Raw genomic sequence first — 16,291 nt, 5'->3', positions numbered from 1 at the left:
ATGCAACTGAATTCAGTAGTGACAACATGAAGAACATTGATAAGATAAAAATGTACATATGTTTGTATAGTAATGAACAAGCTAGGTGGTCCAAGCACAGCGCCACCAGATGTAGGTCATTCAGCGTACACAACGCTTCACTCATTCAGCTTTTGCTTATGAACCGTTCGCACTCGATTGCATTTATTGCTACAATTTAAAGTTATAATCTACAATGAATTCTCGACGACGCCTTGGTGCAACTGAAGCATTCAGTTCTATAATGGAAGACAGTCCGCCACGTTTATTTACTAATAGCACCAATAGTAGTCTCAATAGTGGCTCATTCTACAATACGAGTAATCCATCAACATCATCCATGCAATATACCGATTTAGACGCACAGCCAGCCCAGTTACCAAGGTGGTCAACTCCAAGACAACCACTGCAACAGCATAATCATAACGCAGCTAGTGGATTTCCATCATCTGACCAGAATCCAGGTAATGAAGAACTATTTTCTGTTTCTATTCTTGTGTCATTCTATAAGTATACGTTTATCGTTTCATTCATTGTTAAAGGTGTGAACAGACAATCTCAACAGCAAGTGTTTCTTTGTCTGAGTTAATGTTTGTCTAAGTTTGTTTTTGGTTTATACATAATTCCCTTGAAGTAATGGAAATAGTTGCAAAAGAATCATTTGGAAAGAAAAAAATGAACCAAAATATACACCCATTCTTTTAAATGTAACATTTTTATAGAACTATAAGTAATTTTTCATGTAAATACCATTCGGTGGTTCACAGTGCAAGTTTATTGAAGTATGCCTGGCTTCCTGTTTTATCAGTTGATGAAAGGATCTGTAAAAATGGTCTGTACCATATGTAAAACTACTCCCCTGTAGTTCATATAGATGAATAGAGTAGATTGATGTAGTAATTAAACCCCAGTAAAGTTTTTTATTTTTATTTTTAAAGCTTCATTGATAAGTCAGTTTGACTGATCTATTCATTATTAATCTTTTTTATAATACTCTAGTGAGTAAATAAAAATAGTCATATCATTAAGCAAAGCTATACAGTATGCTTTTTTAGGAATCTAAAGTTTTTCACAACATTCCTTGTATATTTGTGAAATTGTCTTTCAATTGTTTTTTCTTTGTTGACTGTAGGATCAACATTTTTTTACTTAGCTTTCAGCTTGCAATTTATGCAAATGAGTTAAATACAGTTGTAACCCCTTTGTTTCGGTGTTTGTTGAGACAGTCAGTGTTCTCCCCAGTCTTCTGAAGCTTGGTCACTCGCCGTGATGCTTATGTTTTTGTTTACAAGTGTCAGTCTCGTCTTGCACGTATTTAAAACAATAACATGTATTGATCGAAAGGTAATCCTGCTTTTGTTAGCCATACAAAGACAGTGATAAAAACGGAAGTCTGCAATATGTTGCGAAGTCTTTCAAAGGTGCAGAGCCTCCAAATAAAAAAAAAATTAACTAGAGTAGCAATAATTTGCCCATTGCACGCAAAGGCAACAATGTGACAAAACAAGTCACGGCGTACGTCGGGAAGATCAACCCCGATTTTCTGCACTCTGATTTGTTATCACTCAATCGCCGGTGACATTAATTACCCCAAAATTAAAAAAAACAAACAAGTGAAATTAAGTTGCATTGGAAAGAAAAGTATGAATAATTCAACAGCAGACGAGACGGGTTGAGAAAAAACGAACTCTGACTTCTGGAAATACCCCATTCATAGGGTGCCTTTGTACAGAAGAACGCCGTCCTAAGGCGACATAATGCTCGTTGCAACATTGTGACCAATGTTCTGATCGAGGTATACAAAGATGGCGGCGCAGAATGCATGATTTTCCGCGATGTTTAAAAACATCTCGTTGGCGATTTTGATGTAATGCCTATGATAATCGTCAATGAATCGTTTTAATAAAGAATTTGTGTATTTCACACCAAAAAATGGATACCGATGATCGCAATAGCAGCGGTGAATACCCGCCCAACGCAATGCCGTCAGCTGACAATGTTACAGTGATCGTAGCGTTGTACTCGATACATTGCGCTCAAAGCAACTGCGCGATGAATCGAAAGGAGGTCAACAAGCAACTTCTCGGAGATTAAGATTAAAAGACCGTTGACCCAGTTGGCCGTAGATGGCGCAGCTCATTAACATTAACCAATCACGATCGATTCCCGAGCCGCTGCAGATCAACAGACATGGGCTCTAATACTTATACACAATGATGAACCAGTTACATCCATGGATAACAATATATTCACTGACTGGCTATAACACAAGTCTTTCATTTTTTTTTCATTTTATGCTGTTCCATTTCAAACTTTATTTGACTTGATACAAAAACATAAAATACAATGCAGTAAAATGATATAAAATTTATCAGATATAAAAATATCTTGTCTTTAATTAATTGTAGATTGACAATATTTGTTGGGAAAAACTGATTATTATGCAAATTAGATGCATTGTTATGCAAATTTGTCGTGATGCTTGACATGAAGTCTGGGGAGAACACTGGTCACAGGCAGTGTATTTTCAAACCATATTTCAGACATCCTCACTGCTGGCTATGCTAATTTTCATGCATTTAATTTCAGATTTACAAGGAATCTATGAAAATTTCAACGCTATTCAAGATTCTTGTGAGAATATAACATCAAGTCAGCAAGAACTGAAGGAGAGTATTTTGATGAAATTAGCCAATCTTGAAAACAAGGTTGATGAATCAGTAAGATTATACCAGCAGCATCAACAACTTCCATCCCAGTCAAATGCCAGCAGCAAGATGAGAACACCATTGGAGCTTTCTGTAAGTATTAACATATTCTCGGCTAAAAAACATTGCCATACATCATTGTTGTTTTTTTGTAGTTTTATGTGTGATTGTGTTAGGTTGTAACATGGAGCTTCATGACTTCTGCTGACTATTTAGTCAACAGATGAACGAAAAAATGTTTTTAAAACGACTCAAGTAGGAAACAAAAGGGCAAATTGGTGATGTGTATTACACAAGTATTTGTGAAGAAATCACTGTATCAGGGAACAAAATATCATTAACTTTCAACCTGCCACAATTTAACTATCCCCTAACAACACAAATGAAAGCGACGCAGCACATGTCAAATTCAATCGGCGATGGCCATTTTGGCCACGATATGCTGTTATTGGCACCTACCCTAACATGACGTAGAAGAGGTCAGCTTACTATTTAACTAAATTTCGACGTCCACAGGCAAAGATTTGACCAAAAAAAATAGAATTTACCGGAGCTCAAATCTAATGTGTTGTTTATACAAAACGTGTGTTTTCTAGGAGGGCCCACACAGGAAGTAGGACAGAGGAACGGAACTGAAAAACGTGATTGTAAATTTGGCCATGGGAGCACAAACTTCAATTCAAGCGTGTTTGAAAGTACATCAAAAACACTATATATCAGTGGTAATTTTTCCGTGCGCGGCCGAATATTTTATTTTAAAATCAATTTCTTGTGAGAAATGTCTCGTCAATTGTATCTTCCAAAATACTATTTCAATCCTCCAACTTTTTATAAATTTGTAGGATTATAAGCTTCACAAGAAACCAATGTGATTAAAAGATTGACTGCCTATGCTTATCACACTTCGAAAATTAGGAGCGATATTGCATCATTTTTCGTAATTTTAATTTTCTTAAGCTAAACTTGTAAATAAAGAAATTAATCAATTTATCACAGGCAACATACAAATAATTGATATCATGAATGATTTGTATGCCAGATTTCACAATTCTACATCCTGGAAATTATATTTTGACCTACTTATCAGGGCTAACACTATTGTCATGTATTTTCTGTTTTTGTAGATGAGAATCAAACAGCTATGTGCAGATGATCAGACTCTGGCATTTGATGCTCTCTCTGGGTAAGCATGAAACTCCTTAAATATGTGTTATATTTCGAAAGCCCTTTGTGAATAGGTTAATTTGACCCCTTAACTAAGTTCAACAAATGCGCCATTCTCGAAAAATCCATGACAACATGTATGGGTTTTACTTGAAAATTGCTAAGTTATTATGGGACAAATTAAATCCCATGATGCAACAGTGGGTTACCTTATCAGCATTGGCCTAGGGAGTCTGATTGCATATTAAAAGCATAAACAGATGAAGAAACTTAGCAAAACATAGCAAAAAACACATTGTGATATAAGTGAATAGTTGCCAGCAATACAACAGTCTGCATTTAACCATGTTGTTTGGGACTCCCCAAGTTGCTGAGAACTCAGTCTTTTAAAACAGACCGTTTTCAGGCATTATACTGTACGCAGTATAGTAAAACATATTTTCGAAAAGAGGAAATATTACAACTTTAAGGCCAACAGTGATGGTTCTATGTTCAGCATGTATTTGTTATACTAGTTTATAGAATAAAATCATCACGGCGGGTGTGGCTTGCCAGCAGCAGATGCTTCATGTGCACCTGGTCTGACTCCCTTGTGGGGGTTTGTGATGTCCCGCTTCCATCAATTTTGTCAGTTTATTTTTTTCTGGACTACTGATATTTGGAGAATAGCTTATTGGTACTACTATAATTATCATATTAAGATTTTTCCATTAATTTATCAGTCACCAACAACAGAATTTTATTTTTTTGTCAATCATTATTTTATTATTATAATTGCATATTGTCTTTTTGTTTGTTACAGCTGGAATGTTGCACATAACATAAATAAAAGAGAAAAAATAATAGATCAGCTACGATTGAAGTTTGAGAATAAGTATTCTGAGAAAGAGTACCAGTGTAAGTAAATGTTGATACTGGTTTCTGCATGTATACATTTTGGTTAATTATTTACTGGGTACCTGATAATTAAAATATATTTAGTTCATTGCATTTCAACTTACAGTGCTTTTTTTTAATGCAGTGCACTACTTTATGAATATTTTATCTGCATAAATGTCAGCTGTCTTGTTATTCAAACCAATGCTACATCAGATGGTCCTCTGTCAGATTAGTTTATTTCATGACAATAATTGCAAATCTCTCTTTTTAGCAAATGTTATCATTTTTGATCAAAGATTATTTTTTCATCAACCGCATGTAAGATTGCTTTTAAAATATGGCATGAATGTTTTTGACATAGACTAGACCCTGACTTGTTAGTTTCAACGTATTCAGGTTTTGGCATATTGTTGCACATTTTCGATAGATTGTGTTGAGATTCATAATGTAGATACAAAGGCTGGTTCTCTTCCAGGTTTGTTCAATTGAATGTTAGGCCTTCTATATTTCAACATATTGCACATGGGCCAATATACTTTCCAAAAATATTCCAAGTTCAGATCAAGATAATTTCAAAGTTTATATGTTTGCTGCTATTATCCCATTCCGGGGATGCGTTACAAATGGGATGGGAGGGGTGCATGTATATGGATGCAGTGTAACAAGATTTAAATGGCACCCTAATCACCACAGCTATGGTTTTGAATTCACAGATGATCACTTGAACAAGAGTATTCATAGAAAGAACACACAAGAAATATGTGAAAGATTAAACTCTATCTTTAATAGCAGCATATAATTTTGTTTCAATTCCTTTCCAGTTGCTGTGAGAAGAGCCTATGAAAATCAAAGGATTAGGGCGAGAGAAGCTGCAAACATGACATTAAAGGCAAAAAACACAAAGAATAAGCGATCACACACACTCCGTTGGCAGGTGAGTTTTTTGTTAACTAATTTTTATTGTTTTGTGGTGGTGAATGCTGAGACATCTGTCCATGAATCACTTCTCAAAAACTGCTATACATGTACAGCTTTGAGTTGTAGATGGGAATTTGCTCACTTGAAGAGGATACACTTGTAATGCTGCACATTAGGTCAAGAAATGTAGTTTTTCAAAACTGTTAGCGGGATTGCATTCACACTTAGTGTGTGTAGATACATAGTGGTAATTTCTCAAATTTGTTCTGTACGGTTGAATTTTTAATTCTTCCCCAAAAACCATAACTGGATTGCTTTCATGTTATAAACAGCATTAGCTAAAGTCGATTTAAAATCACCCATGCTGTTGAAAATATCAATCATGTGATAAAATTTAGTAATATCATTATAAGAGTTCATACATCGTACTGTACTAACGGTAAAAATTTCTAAACATTGATATGAGATGGAGATTTAAAAAGTGAGCAATTGCGTAAAGTCTGAATAGGAGCATGAAAGCACAAACTGGATAAGATAGCTGGAACACTGTAAACACCAGATGCACATTTAAATAAAAACATCATATGTGCTTCTATTGGAGGTGTGCTTCTAATAGAGAAAATACGGTATTATTCTAATTTGATTTTTTTTCTCTCAACAGTCAACATGTTGGAGTTTATGTATCCTAATGATAGAATAGAGCCAATTTACAATATTTTGGTATCTTTAGCAAACAGTGCCCTGTTAAAATTATATTATGATCTAAAACCCAAAAATCAGTCAATGGTACAGACAACATTGTCTTCAAACATTTATATTGATAATATACATTGTAATTAACAAATTGAAACATGTATGTATAGTTAACTTATGAAACAATTTTTTCCAGACAATGAAAAGACGTGGAAGAGTGGTGGATGGAGAGGAGGAGAGAGCCATATGGAAAGAAGTACAACCTGAATTGATGTCTGACGAGGAGGAGCAGGAGGATGGTTCTCTCCTCCTCAGATCTCCAAGGTGGAGGGCTGTCCCGCTAAATGAACTCGTTATAAAATTGGACCAGCGACTCAATGATAGAGGGATTACGGACAGGCTTGTTAAACAAAGGCACAGAGCAACAGTTTTTTCCCTCAGAAATAAACCAAATAAACATTTTTCTGCCAGCTGTGTAATTTAAACTTTGTGTTGTGTTGTGTTTAATTTGACCCTGTAACTATTTACAAATTGATCTCAAGGCACAGTGATAAGTACTTTGTGTGGGGATGGAGTGAGAGGCTGCTTTTCATGTATTTTAAAAAAAATTATTACCTGTATTTATTTTCATCATTCTTTTTTTTTAAATAATAAACAATACAAGTTATTCTCATTTTATTTAATTGTTGTTTGTGTATTGTGATTGTCTTTAATAGAATACCCCCGATCCATAGGATAGAGAAACACCACTTTAATGGGATTAGTTAAGTGACATTGCAAAATGTCAAACAAAGGCCGATGTTAGCACATAAATTAGAATTTACCACTTACTTACATGCAGGACTGCACAATGATAATGATATTTGTAACAACAATTCTGTGATATTTTATTTAAACCTTCAAATTGAGTGTGCCAGTCCCTGTATTGAAGTATTTGTATTAATGCTGACCTTATGATAAGAAAAAAAGTTTCAATATTAAACCATTGCATAAATTAATGAAATTACACTCCCCTGCATTAGGCTTTTTCCCATTAATTCATAAAAATACAGTCCTCTGCATTAAGCTGTTTTCCATAAATTTATGAAAATACAGTTCCCTGCATTAAGCTGTTTTTCCATTAATTCATAAAAATACAGTCTCCTGCATTAAGCTGCTTTTCCATTGATTCTTAAAAATACAGTCCTCTGCATTAAGCTGTTTTTCCATTAATTCATAAAAATACAGTTCCCTGCATTAAGCTGTTTTTCCATTAATTCATAAAAATGCAGTTCCCTGCATTAAGCTGTTTTTCCATTAATTCATAAAAATACAGTCCCTTGCATTAGACTATATTTACAATATCATAAATACAGAAAAGTACACTGCTTGTATCAGCTTGTATTCATATGAAATATAGCAATAATACAGAAAAATGCAGGATTGCATTCAGCATGAATACAACTGAATGTAGGATGTGTATTGTACCTGTATTAAAAGAGTGCAATTACATGTGAATACAGCATGTATTCACATTATATTCACATGAATGCATTGTAACATTCTCGTATATTTTGGTGTATTTTCTGTTAATACAAGTTAATATGCAGCATGATACAGTCTGTATTTTCGTAATTTCACGTAGTGCTAGCTAATTGGACTGATTCATAACGTAAATAAATGTACCCAAACAATGTGGTCGTTGTAAACGCGGATATTGTAATCCTGTTTAATAACCGATGACTGCTAATAACGAGATTAACAATCAAAGCAGCGTTTCTTGGGAATTGGTAAGACTACTCACATTATTTCAAATATAATACCCGAAATGTCTCAAAGATCTATATACTTGCAGTAGTTTAGTGGAGAAAAGCGAAATGGTATATGAGGTTAATGATTGGGGGAGGGGGTGACGCTCACAAGAAAATGTCTTGATACAAAATAGCCCATATGTAATTTTTCAGATAAAAAGTGTTTAGTGTTACCTAATATGAACAAATAATAATAGGTTTGGTGTTCATTTGTTTTTTAGATGTGGACAGATATTTACATGCATTCTTCTCAGTCGATTCGGGCATTGACCACTTTATAAATAACGGATTATTACTACTACTAATACTGCCAGTACCCACTTTGTTCATACACTCATGAATCTGATGTTTCATCACATGAAGCGCTGTTCAAATATTAACCATAGTCGCAGTAACAAAACAGTCGTTAAGTAAGTGTGTAACATTATTGTTACATTTGTACATAAACTAATGGTATTGACCATTGGATATTGCGTCATTGGATACTTTTGAAGCATTGACATAGCGAATGAGATATAAAAGCAAGTATACCAGGCGGCATAACGACGAAATACCGCGGCTGTGTCGCTGTACGCGCGATGTGTATCAAATCTTCACTCAAACAGGGTTTGTTAACATTTTATAGTACACGGTTTAGTGGTCATATTTAATGGCAATGCTATAAACACTAATTACACTAATTTAATGTGTCAGTGGGATCGACACCAAGATAGAAACAACACAATACAGCTGTTGTGTTTTGTTTGGTATAATATTAGAAATGTAAACCTGAACCAAGATCAATATACAGTTTTGTACAGTATCCCACAAGGGTCGGGACAACTTCAAAGCGTCAGTACAAAACTAAATTCACACGACTTTGTATTAACTATTTAATTCGCACGATGATCCGTCAATGCTTACAGATTCGGGGATAAGTTTGATTCGAAGCTTATATACAAGGCATTAAAACATTAAAAAAACGTATTACTTTGAAGTAAGTGATTATACATTTGCTGAAATTGAAAGTGATCATAACATTATTTCTGCACACTTGTGGATGTTGTCATATAAGGGTTTGATTTCCACTCCATATTCCCTGTGTAAAGGGAGCAATTCTGGCAAATTGGGAAATGGCATCTCTCGCTTGGTAATAAAATAGGCAATGTTCATTTGTATTTTCATGTCCGTTTCTGTTTTATCACACTTGTCTGATTTTTGGAAGGCAATGGCAAGAGAACTGTCTTTTATGGGAGCAGCAAAATATTTATTTCTTGCGGCGATGTGACGCATGGACACACGTGCAACGATAAGCTTTCCTTTTTTTCGACAAGTTTACCACATTCAGGATCGCCTGTTGGATGTTTACGCGTCGGGTCAGTGGAGCCCGTCTGCATCGTGCTCACTTAGACTGACACGGAAAAAGCTTGTAATCTGCCGACTCATTATGATATCAGAAATATCACGTTCACAAAAATACAACTAAATAAATAAACCTGGTTTACAGTCGACTAGCCCCGACATTGAAACTAAAAGAAACGCAGTATTTGCCGATATGGGAACAGGTTCTTCCCCATTTTGAATTAATAAAGTCGAACGAATGTCCTGAGAGTTAAACACTACTATTGAAAGAGCTGGTTGCAATTGCTGTAAGACGACCACACGCAAGTGAGTGTTTGTTCTCTCACAGAAAATGTGTAACGAAACATTGGTTACAAATCGACTCTTTGGATTCCAGAAGCCAATCGATAGAAACATTACATGTAGAAAACTACTCGTCTCGAAGCAAATTTCACGTGTGAATCGCGAGATGTTTTTAATTAAACTACACACTGTTGTGATGACCTACTTTTCTGTTATTTTTTTAAGGCAGTGTATTTTTAGTACGACTAAGGCTTCCATTTTACTCGCTAAATTCGTGTCTGCAATTGATATTTAATCGCTAAATGCGAGTGATGTATTAATTTGTAAGGCTAAATGAAAAACTACAATTGCGAGCAGGAAGTCGCAACTTCCTACGCTGGTATTGTGATTTATTAACAGAATAATACATATGACATGTGAACCCAATCACAGCACAATCGCCGCTAGAACTGTTAATCTACGTACATTACGTACGTACGTTTTATAGCTTATTCATTTATCCAAATAAACTACTAGTATTTAGTATTTCTGTACCACATGCAATAGCTATATAGCTGATTTCTTTCTGAGTTCAAAGTGCAAATATATTAGTTGGGATCGCACTGTTCTGCGTTATTGAAACTTTTTTTCCTGCAAATTAGAATTTTTGTCTCGCGAATATGAATTTGTCTTGACACGTGTGGGAAGCGTAGTTTTGAGTAACAGCAGATGGTGGCATCGGGACCGACCTCGCCTTTCTCTGGATCGAGAAACATCCACATCGACTTTACGGGGTCAACATTTGCAAAACAATACAATGTCGGTCATATGTTTGGCCCTCTATTAAAAGAATATGTAATATTTTAAGGACAATTAGTCTACGATACTGAACGGTTTTAGTAGTTGAATATTATTAAATGATATAGACGACTCATAATACAAAAGACATTTTACAGAAATAAAAATTCACGCTATTAAGGTGGCGTTGCAGGGAAAATGCATTTAGAGGTGAAATTTTACTTTTTTATAAAGCAAAAAGCGTTCTGAGAATAATCGACTTAATGTCCCTGAACAAATTCTTGGAGAAAGCCGCGGACTGTGCCCTCTATAGGAAAGGAACTTTGATACTGCATGAAAAGACGCGACAAGATTGGGAGATTTTTCTCGAGTTGGGAGTGTTTGAGTCGTCGAGCTATGGATATGTTTCTTCAAAATAAAATGGAAAACATTTCGACATTAACAGAAAAAAATCTGGTAATGAGAGCAATCAACAAAATAGACAGTCGCATTTTCCCAGAAATTACAGAGACAGTAATATTGTGATGCACAATATACTTTTACATAGCCTTTTAACGTTATTTATTTTTATTATGACATCTGCAAGTCGAATTTTACACCCTAGCCCCTTGCGAGTCGGGATTTATAAACAATCAGCTGATCGGTAATTTGCATACATGTGCGTACAAACTGTTGATTTTATGAACATAGCGGGACATCAGAAGCTTGGCTCACGAAGACAGTTTCGCCAACTCCGCGTTTTGTGGAACAAACACGCTCATCAAAATAGCTTCGCGCATTTTTTTTAAAACAGTGTTATTCCGATTGTGGTACTCGATCTTTTCGTGATGTGTTCAAAAGGTATTCGTGGTTTCGCTTAAATTTAAACAAAATGGCGATTATCTCAACCTATTTTCGACCAGGTCCTTCAAAACTATTTAGCTCTCAAACTATTTTTTCATTTCCTTTGATATTTTCAGGAACAATTAATCGTTCCAAGAAAAAAAAGTAACCGCATTGACAATCGGCAATAGCGTTAATTACGGGTCAATTCAAAGGTGTGAAACTTTTAGAAGGCAGTGTGAAAAAAAAACCTATTAAATGGAAATACTACAAACTTTTGTTCCAAATTCCTAGTGACCATATGTTTCAAACAAGTCAAAGTGTCATTCGATAAACCTATAGGTTCGCAAATTAAATAGAGACAATATATGTCTACTATATTTTTGGTTTGAACGGAGTACAAGTGCGGGTGGATTATTCGATTTAAACAGTTCTTGATTTAATCGTATGCTTTCACCTTTACTTTTTCTATTTTTCACTTTCTGCAAAACTGAGGTTGTCTGGAATAGTTCATTTGCATGATGTTTTTTCTTCCCACACCGCACAGCTGCCCGGCACAGAAAATTTTGAAATTTCCTTCCTCTCAACACATATTTAACAACGCACTTCAATGTGCATATATACTATGCATATATCAAATGTTAATAATCAAAGTTGACAGAAAAACTCACAGTTCCGGAAAAACAAATAGAAAAAAACATAACATAATACAACACAGTACGTCTAGGGAGAGATACATGAACCTTCTGAAACAATTTTTTGTTGATACGGTGTCACTAACAAATACTCGTCTCGATATTTACAATTCACCTATACTTATTGGAAATGTCTTCGTCAATAATTGCTTTTTTCATGAAAAATTGATTCCGTGCATGCGTAATTTCCCTTCAATCGAAGAAAATACCCATCCCTTCCGCTCCATACCATATATGCCACCCTGTCTTTTAGTCACTGGGAAGACATTGTTGTGATTTATTTTATTGGATGGATACATTTAATTGCCAACGGCTTATTGATATAATTTGACAAGGCAGCTTTCAGTTAAAACTGGCCTTTGATAACAACAAAATGGTGTAAAGTAAGATGAATGAAGATGAATGATCTAATAGACCAATTGAGTTGGGCTGAGAAAGCACAAAAACAAAGCAAAGCCTTAACTCATCTGGATTATAGAAAAATACCGTATTATAACAGTTTTCTCTGGTGTCACGCATGAGCTGGCCAAGTATTCAGCATTGATACCAATAAATATTGATTTGGGGGTTATTTAAATTCAAGTCACTATACTTGCCCTTTTGCGTCTAAATTCACTGTATTTTTAAACGTTTTTTGAATGTTGTTTGACGACTAGTTCCGTCGGGTATCAATTATATTCTTGTGATACCGCAGCGGTAGTTACATATGATTGAGGTTTTGATGAGTTGTGTATGCCTGCATCTTTAATATTATATAACAATGCCTACATGGTGGTTTGCATGCAGAAGTCATCATTGCGAAATATGATTCTGAAAAATAGAAACTACGAAAACTGGAATAACCTTCGAATGTTATGTGTCGAATGTTATTCATATTAATTTGATCAAGATTAATTAACACGAAATAAGGGTAAATATTTTAGAAAATTTCTAGCACAATTGATATTGATCACTACTCCGTTGATCGAGCAATAAATCAAAAGTAATTCATCGTATTTTTCTCAAAGATGTTTTATGCATACTGGGGGCGTGCTTAAGTATAATGTACTTGAATTTCATTATAGGTTTTCACATAAGTCACCTGATATTATCTCTCTTTGTTTATGACTCATTTCAGCCATACATGTTTATTGAGTAGCTATATATCGATTATATCTGATTTGATAGCACTGTGCATTACATTAGAAATGTTCGGCTAGATTTTACTTTTAGCTTCGTGCGTATGATCTGCTAGTTCGAACTCATACGATTGCCACAATGATGAAGCGGGGGGGGGGGGTGATCGTCACGACTGTTTGTAAACAATGACACGCCATGGCCATCTGACACATGCGCAGGTGACGACTGCCCGGCTTTAATATGGATGAAGTTTTTTTTAATTCAATATATCGTATTTTGAAGGACTTCTAGCAATTATTGAAATTTCAAAGTATTCAAGACACTTTTGAATATGTTCGAGTATGGTTTACAGTTTTTAGGTCACTAGCTGTAGTGAACATTGAGACATTTTAGTTGAGAAACCTTCTTTCGCACATATTTCAGTATATCACAAACTATTTATACTTGAGTATCAATAAAATGAAATAGACGACTCATTATTTTTACATGTTGTGCTCTAAAACTCCACTGATTATCATAAAATGAATATTAATTCTGTCCATATATGATAATCATGTTTTGCCTTTTCCCTAAGTGTTTGTATATCAAGTAGGCAAAAGGTATACTTTTTTTCCCCCAAAAAGCTATCATCAGTTTTTCTTATCACAATTATAATACACTTCGCGATGGGCTTCTTTCGCGGTCAGTAATATTTAAAAACAATTTTGTTCATTACTTTCTAAACTGGCTTGGCAATTCCCACCTTGTCACAGCATTTCGTTGTTTTTTTTTTCAACAAATTCAAAATCACTGTCACACACATTTGAAGTTTTGATAATTTTAATGGGTATACATATTTTAATGCATTCGTGTACACTCGCCAAAATACCCCCAAAATAAGAGAATTTAGTATATAGCCTTGGCAAAAAAGCATTATTTTTTCCTCGTCTTAATAATGCATTTTTTTTTACAATCTGTGTAACTTTATGTGGAAATCCTAATGAAATTTTAAGTTCAGTTTACAACTGGCGGTTTTGTAATATTAGGGCTTGTTAACTTGTCCATGGAGGCTGCAATATTGTTTTCATAAATATTGTATTCACTGACATTCATTTTGTATTTACATTGACCATGAGGTCCACAGTATATTTTTCTTACTGATTGTCAATTTCTGACAACATATTCTATGATGTCATATTTTACCCATAATCCTTTGCTTGAAAATCAAGATGGCTGACTACATAATACTGATGAAAAGTTTCATATCTAAAAAGTGATTTAAAAAAACTGTAAATTGCATTCTCCTACATTTGTAGAGAATTTTCGTTAGGGGTCATTATGTTGTTTGGAATTATGTTTCCTTTAAAGTGTCATTTAATAATGCAGCAGTAGCAAGGTCAATTTTAATGTCAGCACAAAAGAAGCTGTGAACTACCTGTATAAAGGAAATCATGTTTTTATAACTGACGATGTAAGTATCCAGGTGCAGCAGAGGAGTCAGCGATTGGTAGCCCATAAAATCTAATTTGAACCAACACTGATGATAGAAGATTCTGATGGAAAAATAAAGGATTTGACCACTACGGACATATGAACAGGAACTTTTGTTATCAGTCTGACTGTTTTACTCGGGTTGGTTAGTTCATAGAACTCCATAGTGAGTTGTTATGCCACTCAATACTACGAGTATGTGAGTATATCTATAACCTGCTGTTGCAAATTGATATTAATATGTAACAAAATGTGGAGCTGGCATTTGGCCCGTGCCTCTGTTTTTCTTCCACCCGCCCTTTTTTTCGTCTGGTGGTGGGCTCACTTAGCGGTTTGGCCATCTTTGCCAACTATGTTTCTAGTTGTTCTTTGCTGGTCGGATTGTTGTATTCTTGTTCATGTTTTGTTTTGTGTTTTTGTTTTGCATTCAAGACAAAGTAGAATTCAGGTGCCCATAAATTAGGGAGTTTTAATGTATTACCGAAATATAAACAGTGTTCAAACTGACCATACTTTCATTGAATATACTGGGGTTTAGAAAATATGCAAAAAGAAAAAAGTACTTATATAAATGGATTAAATAAAAAAAAACAGACATTGTTTTCCTGCAAGAGACCCACCGTGTTAAGAGTGATGAAATATTTTGGTCAACACAGATAGCCGGTCACTGTTTCTTCTCCCATGGTGAATTCAGTCAAAAGGGTGAGAAAAACTCAAAGTATGGAAACTCGTTCTAATGAAATTTCAAAAGAACTTAAATACTTTTATTCAGACTTGTAGTAGGCATTCTTCTGTCTTGTGAGACGATGAGTTTGCGCCCAGTGAGTCATTCGCTCATTCTTGTTTAGAGCAGCGGCGGGTTGACTAAGCAGCCCGATCCTTGCATGACAGTCTCTGCTGCAGTTGCCGCACACATTGTTTGAAGGTGGATTTGTTGCTTTGTTCTGCTGCCTTTCTTTTCTTCTTGCTCTTCTCTCCTCCAACTGTTGGTGTTCTTTTTCTTGCCTCGCTTGACTCCCTCTATCACTGTCTGTCTTCAAACACTGCAAGCGATTCCCGGGAATTAGGATTAATGCCTGTCAGTTTCAAATCACGCTTACAGACGTCCTTAAAACGCAGAACTGGACAACCTGTTGGTCGACGGTCGGTAGCCAACTCCCGTACATTACATATTTTGGTATGTGGCCATCCTCCATCCTGTGTACATGCCCAAGTATCACAAACGGCGCTGACAGAGCAAGAGATGCATACTGAGAGAGCCAGCTTTCTCTAGCACTGTGATGTTTGTGACCCTGTCCTGCCACGTGATGCTGAGAATATATGTGGAAGTTTTCCAGGATTCGCTGTCGTACAGTAGGCTGCTGAGCACATGCGCCTGGTAGACTTTGAGTTTGGTGTTCAGAGTTAGCTGGTTGTTTCCCCACACTTTCTTACTTGGTTGTGCCATGACGGCAGCAGCTTTGGCGATGCGTTTGTCGATTTTGCTGGTGACGGTTGAGCCCAGGTAGGTGAAATGGTTGGCGACATCAATGACCTCACCGTCGATGCTGATTGATGGTGATGAAGGGACATCCTGGCCCAAAACTTCCGTTTTCTTGATGCTGATTGTCAGCCC

At 35.5% G+C, this 16,291-nt stretch overlaps 1 protein-coding gene across 1 annotated transcript; it reads left to right on the top strand.

The window, feature by feature from the left end:
* Positions 1-99: 99 nt before the first annotated feature.
* LOC144342506 (uncharacterized) lies at positions 100-7,058 on the top strand. The gene is made up of 6 exons (XM_085494122.1): positions 100-482; positions 2,608-2,819; positions 3,851-3,909; positions 4,693-4,787; positions 5,591-5,703; positions 6,577-7,058. The coding sequence occupies exons 1-6, from the start codon at positions 215-217 to the stop codon at positions 6,862-6,864; spliced, it is 1,035 nt and encodes a 344-aa protein (XP_085350248.1). The 5' UTR covers positions 100-214; the 3' UTR covers positions 6,865-7,058.
* The last annotated feature ends 9,233 nt before the right edge of the window (positions 7,059-16,291 follow it).

The sequence above is a fragment of the Saccoglossus kowalevskii genome, chromosome 19 (genome assembly GCF_978046115.1).
Source record: "Saccoglossus kowalevskii chromosome 19, keSacKowa6.1, whole genome shotgun sequence".
NCBI lineage: Eukaryota > Metazoa > Hemichordata > Enteropneusta > Harrimaniidae > Saccoglossus > Saccoglossus kowalevskii.
This window is presented reverse-complemented; position numbering and strand designations above follow the sequence as displayed.